General features: G+C 56.7%; 1 protein-coding gene across 1 annotated transcript; it reads left to right on the forward strand.

The window, feature by feature from the left end:
* The first annotated feature begins 7 nt into the window (after positions 1–7).
* On the forward strand, positions 8–8,204 carry LOC104909320 (von Willebrand factor A domain-containing protein 5B1-like). Its single transcript, XM_010723035.2, has 10 exons — positions 8–298; positions 1,395–1,613; positions 2,253–2,414; positions 2,687–2,909; positions 2,983–3,125; positions 3,227–3,358; positions 3,511–3,635; positions 5,064–5,234; positions 7,691–7,801; positions 7,867–8,204. The coding sequence occupies exons 2-10, from the start codon at positions 1,475–1,477 to the stop codon at positions 8,176–8,178; spliced, it is 1,518 nt and encodes a 505-aa protein (XP_010721337.1). The 5' UTR covers positions 8–298; positions 1,395–1,474; the 3' UTR covers positions 8,179–8,204.
* The last annotated feature ends 85 nt before the right edge of the window (positions 8,205–8,289 follow it).

Consider the following 8,289-nt stretch of genomic DNA (forward strand, 5'->3'; position numbering starts at 1 on the left):
GCCGCGGGAGGCGGAGGCGAAGGCGGCGGTGCGGGAGCATCATCGTCATGGTTACCTCCGCGCGGCTCCGCTCTGCCACGGGCTCCCGGACCTGCGTCCGTCCGCCTGCGTGTGTCCGTGCCTCGGTCACCCCGCTCCCTCCTCCCCTGCTCTCTCCCTCCTCGTCTCCGTCTCCCCGTGCCTTCCAGAGGCAGAGCGCCGTGAAGCGCTGCCTGCGCGATTCCTTTCCCGAGCTGCAGGAGAAGGGGAGAAGTTGCTCGCCCCACCCCGGCCCACCTTCCTCCTCCCCACAGGCAAGGTAAGCTGCGTGTGCGGGCTTTGCCGGGCTGAACGGCATCGCTGCGGCTCCCCGAGGTGCTGCGTGAGCCCCGACACCGCATCGGTGCAACAGGCGGCCGGCCGTGCGCGCACAGCCCTGCAAAGCGCGGCCGGCTGCGAGGCTGTAAGCGGGCTGCGAGCCGCTGGATGTCAGTGTTGATTGATGCAAACGAAGCCGGAGGAATGTTTTGAACCTTTTGCACAACAGCCGTCCTCCAAGTAGAGGAGGTTGGGGGGGTTATCCCGGCGCCGTGTGGGGCCCTGCGGTGTGACTGCTGTGCGCTGCGGCTGAGCTTGGCCGGACGAGTGGTGACTTCTAGCCGAGTCCACGCGGATGGGATTACGGTGCTGCTGATGCGGCTCTGATCCGTCCCGCTGGGGCCGGGCCAGCGGCTGTGAGGCTGCAGCAACCCGCGGCGGTGATGGCTGGGAGCTGTGGCCCCGCCAGCAGGGCTTTGAGCCCAAGCATGGGGCTTGCAGCTTGTGCCAACTTCCTCGGGAGCATGGGGACGCTGCTGCTATCCCCCCGCTGGGGCTTAAATTCACCTCCAGGGCTTCTCAGAAATGAATTCCCCGCTCCTCGCTTCCCCTGCTCATTCCTCTCTTTCTTCCCTAAGGCAAAGCGCGCTCTCTCCTTCCTCCCCCATCTGGTGCTTAATTACTTCCTAATATCCCGATGCCCTCTGCCACCTCTCTGCGGTGCAGCCAGCCCTGCGGTGCAGCCAGCCCTTTGTTATCTCGCCCCGAGCACCTATGCGTCAGCTGGCTGGAAATGATGCTGCGTCTCCCGCAGCGCTGTGCCTATGCTGGAAGGGGAGGAAACACGCTGGGGATGGGAGCACGGAGCAGAACCTCCAGGAGAAGGGTTGTGGCGCTTGGCAGAAGCTTTACAGCCGAGCTTTGCTGAACCAGAGATGAGTCATGGTGTGGAGAGGGAGGGCAGAGCCTTCCCTGGGGACGGAGGCACTGCGGGGTAGAGGGAAGGCTGAAATTGACCCATTCTGCCCCAGCTCGAGCAGGTGAGATGTGCAGGCAGGGATGTGGTGCTCAGGACTCACCTCTCCTTCTGTCCTCAGGACTGTGAAGGCACAAGGAGGACGTGCTCCAAGTTCCTCTCGTGGTTTCTTCCTTCCCAAGCACCGTGTTGGTGGTGAAGATGCCAGGGCTGATCAACCAGAGCTCCCGTTGCCCACTGCTGCTCACCGCCTCCGAGGTGACATCCTGTGTCAGTGGATATGCCCTGGGCATGACAGCATCGCTCACCTACTGCAACCTGCAGGCACAGCCCTGCAAAGGCAAGTGAAGCACATGCTGCCGTGGGAGTTGTGTCCCGTGGTTGTAAATGCAAAGTGATGTGGGCCTAAAGGGTACGACTGGAGAAGTGTGAGTTTGGGTATCATAGAATGGCTCTGGTCTCACCCAGCCCTCACAGGGAAACCCGGGTGTGGTGCTCAGAATCATGTCCAAACGATCTTGGAGATTTGCATTGATGGTGATCCCACCATCTCTGTGTGTCCCTGTGTCCCATCACAGAGCAGAGTGGCAGGGTCAGCTCCTCGACCTGCTGGCAGTGCCTGATGCAACCAAGAACACAACTAGCTGCCTTGGCAGCAAGGGCACAGTGCTGGCTTGTGGTCACCTTGGTGTCCATTGGGTCCTGCCTTACCGTGCATTTTCCAGCTGCATCCCACAGCACACCCTGTGCTTGTTCCTCCCCAGTGCAGCACTTGGCTCTTCTTGTTCTTGAATCAGAAGCATAGAATGGTTGGGTTAGGAGGGATCTTTAAGCCCACACAGTTCCAACCCCCAGTGCCCCCCACCAGACCACGCTGCCCAGGGCCTCATCCAGCCTGGCCTTGAGCTCCTCCAGAGAACTCAAGGCTGATGGGTTCTGGATGAGGGCTTGGTGTTGCTAAAACTCTCCTGGCTGGCAGGGCTCTTCATCTTCCCCCTGGATGAAGGCACCACCGTCGTGGGATTTGAGGCAGTGATCTGCCAGCGTGCTGTGACCGTGCAGATAAAGGACAAAGCCAAGATTGACGACGTGTATTTGAACAGCATCAGCCTCCCTGATGGAGGAGCTCCCAACGGGGGTGGTGAGAGAGTTTGGAGCCTTTTGAGGAACACAGGGAGCCAAGGGGAAGGGGAGGTGGTAGAGAGTGGGTGGCTGTCATGTGTCATGGCGTCAAGGGGGACTCATGTCCGTACGGCATCTGCCAAAATGGTAATGCAGAGGGCTGTGGTTTGTGTTCCCCAGAGAGGAGAGCTGGCGTGGGCATTTGATCCGCGGTGGGGGTGACTTTGGGAGGCCTAGGGAATGGCAGTTTTTGTGGCTGTGACACCCTAATACAGCTGTCTCTCTCTGCAGGAAGGATTGTGATGGATGAGGACTTGGAGAGGATTGCTTTTGTGGCCAACCTGGGCACGATTCCTCCCCTGGAAAGCGTCTCCATCTTCATCAGCACCTCCTCTGAGCTGCAGACGCTGCCCAGCGGGGCCGTGCGGGTCCTCCTGCCAGCTGTGTGCGTCCCCAGGGTCCCTCAGCCCAGCCTGGAGAACACCAGCAGCCTTTCCAGCCACCTGCTGAGAATGTATGGAATATCGGGATGGGTTCTGGTTGGGAGACAGCACTCAGACATTCATTGGGGTTCACCTCACTCACAGGGACAAGCAGTGCTGTGCACTGGGGAGCCCAGAGCTTGGGAGCAGTTTCTGTCTGGCCCAGCTGCTGCAGAGTGATGCCACCAACCCCTCTGAGTACGAGTTCAGCTTCCACCTGGAGATCCGGGGGCCATGCTTGCTGGCAGGTATGGGGCTGCCTGCGATGCCCACGCTCATCATCCTCCTTTCCTTCCCCTGCGTGGGGTGCTGTGGCCCTCCCTAACCACCCCTTGGTCCCTCCATGCAGGCGTTGAGAGCCCCACGCACGAGATCCGAGCAGATGCCGACCCCTCCGCTCGCTCAGCGAAGAGCATCGTCATCACGTTGGCCAACAGGCACACATTTGACAGACCTGTGGAGATCCTCATCCACCCGAGTGGTACGTGGGCTCTGCCCCTGTTTTGCACGCACTGCCAGGGCTCAGACTTCTATAAGATAACCCCAGACCCCCTCAAAAGCCATCGCAACCATGGGTGCATGCAGCTCTTCCAAACTTGGAGCTGAGCTAGGGTGGTTCTCCTGCATTTCCAGAGCCTCACATGCCTCACATCTTAATGGAAAAAGGTGATATGACGCCTGCAGAGTACGAACAGCACTTGAAGGGGAAGAATGATTTCATTAAGGGCACAAAGAAGGACCCCAGTGCTGAGAAAAAGGTGAGAGGCACCGAGGTGTTCCGTCAGCTGGGTGATTGTGTGGTTGCCTGCTCGCAGTGCTTGTCCATAACTGCAGCATCCTCCCTTGGAGAGGGGTTTATATGGAGGAGGAGGGGAAAATTCTGCACTGCTTCTGATGAACCGGGTGTGGAAGAAGCTGCAAGATGGGTATTGTGTGTATAATTAGTGCTGTTCTAGCATAGCGTAATTAGGTAGGTACATTATTATAGCATTAACGGTATTATAATTATTGCAGTGACATTGAATAAAGTATTCTTTTAATTGCTCCGTAAATGTTTACCGTTTCTGGATAAGCTGTCAGAGAGATGGAAGCGATTTGGCTTGGAATAACGAGCTCAGCCGAAGACAAGGTAGTAGAAACTTCTCTTTGTTCTGCTGACGAGCAAATAGAAAAACCTCAGCTCTGGGATTTATGGCTCAGCAGCCCCAGCTGAGTGACAGCTCAGTGCTCCCTGCCTGCCGCGCAGCAGGCGGAGAGGAGGGGGCTGCTGGGAGCCGTCTGTCCTGCGGTGGGCTCTGCATGCAGGACCCCCAGGTGCTTCCAGCCCTGAAGCAGGGGCTGCGTGGGCACACCTGGTGATGCTCCGTGGTTGCTCCCCATGCTGCTGGTGCTCCTCGTTTCGCTGCAGCCCCTTCTCTTTTCCCTTCCCCTTGCAGCACGATGATGAGGACGGGCTGCTCGCACGGCAGGCGCTTCCTCTAATTGCGTTCAGCGTGAGGCAGGTGGAACGAAATGAACCTCCCACGCCACGGCTCACATGGCTCCCTAATTATTTCTGTCTTTAGCATGTCAAGTTATCATGGGGAGGATCATTCCAGAACCGTTTCCCTGCTGGAAAGCCACCTCTGTGCCCCAGGAAGACTGGGCAGAAACTGCACAGAGGATGAGAAACAGAGCAAAAAGCCTTGGTGAGGTGCACATCTAAAGCCCTCAGCAACTGGGGCAGATCTCTGTTGCTCAGAATCACGGCATCATTAGGGTTGGAAAAGACCCCTAATCTAACTAGATTAGATATTAGGAGGAAGTTTTTCAACCAGAGTGAGGCACTGGAACAGGTTGCCCAAGGAGGCTGTGGATGCCCCATCCCTGCAGGCATTCAAGGCCAGGCTGGATGTGGCTCTGGGCAGCCTGGGCTGCTGGTTGGTGACCCTGCACACAGCAGGGGTTTGGAACCAGATGATCACTGTGGTCCTTTTCAACCCAGGCCATTCTATGATCACCAGGCCAGCTGCCAACCCATGCCCATAAACCACATCCCCAAGTGCCACAGAGTGGATCCTGAGTCCCAGCAAGCAGTCCGGGGAGCCTGGGAAAACCCAGCAGCCAATGAATTCCCTCTATATGAAAAAAGGAGGCAGAAAAAATCACTCTCCTGAATTCTTACATCCTCTCCTTCTTCTCTGCAGACAGAAATCATCCGGAAGCGCCTGCACAAGGACATCCCCCACCACCCTGTCCTCATGCTGAACTTCTGCCCCGAGCTCAGCACGGCCCCGGCTGACCTGCAGAAAGCTGCTGGAGAATTCATCTTCCTGGTGGACTGCAGTGGGAGCAGCACGAGCATCGGCCGTGCCAAGGTCTGTGCTGCTGGATCCCTCTCTGTGGTTCTATGATCCTCCAGCTCTCTGTGCCTGGGGCCCTGAGGCATCCAGAGACCAATTGCAGGGCTAAATGCTGGCTGTGCCCTTGCAGACACCTCCACGATCCCTTTTGCAAACACAAACGAGGGCCTGCGGTCTGGTGTGGGGTTATGAGCAGGGTGCTGGGAGCTCTGGATGATGGGAAGGTTGGGATGTTTTGGGGTTCCCATGGAGCTGTCAGATCCCCTTGCTGTCACCACTTTGGGTTTGTCCAGGCTGTAGGATAAGCCCTCATTTATCCCTCTTGGGACCTGGCTCTGCTTCGGGCTGCTGCCCGTGGGATCTGGAGAGGTTTCTGAGCCCACTGGGGACCTGGTGAAGGGGAAAGCACTGTGGGAACTTTAATTATCGTTAGCACTGCCTGACTCGTTGGAGGCAGGCTGGTGTCTGCTGGCTGCCAGCTGGCGGGTGTTGGTGAGAAGCTGCAGTCTCTGGCAGAAGCTCTGCATGGAGTTTCTCTTGGTTTTGGGGGCCAACTGAGCCCCAGACCTTAACGGACATCACATCTTCCTGAGCAGGGCATGGATCCACACTGCCCTAAGCGTGTTCCTTGCAGAGAGTGAGAGGGAATTGCAGAATCCCTCGGGGCTTTGGTTGCATTTGGGTGCTGTGCTGAGCACGCAGAGGCTCCATGATGTGCTCACGCCCTTCCCTAACCCAACTACCACCAGGTTTGGGTGCAAACACCCAGAGCCACCGCATCCCTGCTCTGACAGCAGCCCTGCCTGCAGGCAGGGAGCATTCTGAGCCCATCTCCTTCCCAACCTCCTCCTGTTTCCATGGGAACTGACTGAGGACATCCACCTCCAGTGATGAGGAGCGTGCTGTCACCCTGAGGGATGGCACCGAGCCCCAGGAAGGCCACAGGTTCCCCCCCCTTTTCCTTTGCTGCAAAGCATCCACTCTGGGTTCTTTGACTTGGGCTGGGTTTGGGCAGGAGGTCTCTAATCTGACCCCGGAGGTGGGAAGTTCAAGGCTTTCTGCATCTGATCCCTTTCAGCAGGGAGAAGGGACAGTGCTTGCGTCAGCACTGCTCGAGCTGGCAAAATAACTGGGAATTGACTTCTCTGGAGGCAAACATCTCTTCTTATTGAGCCGCCGTATTGATAGAGAGTGCAACGGGATCAGGATCAATATTTACTGCAAGAAGCAATAAATCCTTCTGCTTGATGAAACAGAAGGCAGGCTTTGGGAGCTCGCTTCAGGAAGCGCTTTAACAGAAATATTTGGAAATCTGGGTGGTTTTTTAATGCTTTTTTTTTAAAAATTTATTTAATCTTTGTAATGAGTTCCAAGGCGCGATGTCAGAACTGCAGGAGCCAGCACCCCCAGAGCCAGCTGGGAGCAGCGATATAAATACATCCCTGTAGGTTTGAGATAACAGCTCGGTGTGAAGCTGCTAAAGGGCAGCCCCACTCGTGGACCACGCAGCATTCTGCCCGTGCCCTGCCCTGGGATGAAGCCAGGAGGCAGCCAGTGTGACCTTGGCAGCTCCTCTCCCAGAGCTGGCTCTGGGCTTTCTGCTGCCCTAGGCAGAAGTCTGCTTTTATCAGAGCACACACAGCTCTGCCAACTCTCTGCTCCCCCTCATGCAGCACTGCTTGCTGGTGGAGTTGACCACGGTGGCCGTCCCAGCATCTCCAAGCTCTGTCCTCTTATGTAAGAGACCAGGAGCAGGCGAGTTAGATAACCACTGCTGGTAATGACAAGTTCTGGAAGCAGCTTCTCCTTGCTATTTTAATTGTGCCAGCTCTAAGGGAGTTGGGGCTGGGGGAGGCTTCTCCTTTTGTGCGACTCGAAGCTGTTTGTTTATTTCTGCCAGTTCGGGCACTGCAGTGCATTATGTGTCGCACGGCTCCGCTTCAACACTCTGCTTCTCACCCCCAACTCCATGCTGCAGTGCTGCGGGGCGAGCACAGAATTCACCATTTTGGAGCAACAGAGATTTTGTTCTTTGGAAGCACCCCGTTGTCCTCGCCGTGTTGGAACCCAAAAAAACATTGGGAAACTTGTAAGAGAGCAGCGATATGCAGAGATTTCTCAGCGTAGGAAATCATGTGAAAGAAACTGATTTAGAACCATTAAGGTTGGAGAAGACCTCCAAGATCTCCAATCCAACCCCAACCCATCCCGCCGTGCCCACTGACCGCATCCCTCAGTGCCACATCTTCCCTGAGTGCTGCCATGGGAGGAGCTGTGGGTGCCCCATCCCTGGGGATGCTCAGGGCTGGGTTGGGTGAGATTTGGGCAACCTGATCTCATGGGTGGCAACCAGCCCATGGCATTGGGTTGGAACTGGGTGGGCTTTAAGATCCCATCTAACCCAGCTGTTCTATGAAGCTAAAGTGGACAGGAGAGGCATGGTGTGCTGACCCACTGCTTCCTTCCATCAGGATGCTCTGTTGGTGGCCCTCAAGAGCCTGATGCCAGCGTGCCTCTTCAACATCATCACCTTCAGCTCCACCTTCAAGATCCTATTCCCAGCCAGCAGGACGTACTGCGAGGTGAGTGCTGGGTGGATGGGATGGGAGCTGGGGGTCAGATGGGCGATCCCACACTCCTCCCACAGGAAAGCCTGGCCGTGGCCTGTGAGAGCATCAGGAGGATGCGTGAGGACACAGGGAGCCCCAACATCTTGTCTCCTCTCAAGTGGATTGTCCGCCAGCCCATCCGCAGGGGCCACCCCCGCCTGCTCTTCCTGCTGTCTCACGGGGCTGTGGGCAACGCAGGGATGGTGCTGGAGATGCTGAGGAACCACGCCTGCTCCACCAGGTATGGGGCACAGAGCTGGGGGGCTGCAGCTCACAGCCGAGCCCGTGTCAGGAAGACAGAAACCTCAAAGGGTTTGGAACAGATCCCAGAAGTTCAGATGCTTTTCTAACAATCAAGCACAGGAGAATTGGGCTGACAGCTTCGCAGGCTCTCTGCTGGTGCTTCCTGCTAGGAGAGATTGACACACCAGCAATCTTCCTCGCTGTTTTGTTTTTTTTTT

This window comes from Meleagris gallopavo, chromosome 23, assembly GCF_000146605.3.
Source record: "Meleagris gallopavo isolate NT-WF06-2002-E0010 breed Aviagen turkey brand Nicholas breeding stock chromosome 23, Turkey_5.1, whole genome shotgun sequence".
Taxonomy (NCBI): domain Eukaryota; kingdom Metazoa; phylum Chordata; class Aves; order Galliformes; family Phasianidae; genus Meleagris; species Meleagris gallopavo.

Coding starts and splice junctions, on each gene's coding strand:
- LOC104909320 (XM_010723035.2), top strand. CDS start 1,475: ATGCCAGGGCTGATCAACCAGAGCTCCCGTTGCCCACTGCTGCTCACC. Junction 2,910..2,982: donor TCCAGCCACCTGCTGAGAAT/GTATGGAATATC, acceptor CCTCACTCACAG/GGACAAGCAGTGCTGTGCAC. Junction 3,359..3,510: donor GATCCTCATCCACCCGAGTG/GTACGTGGGCTC, acceptor CTGCATTTCCAG/AGCCTCACATGCCTCACATC.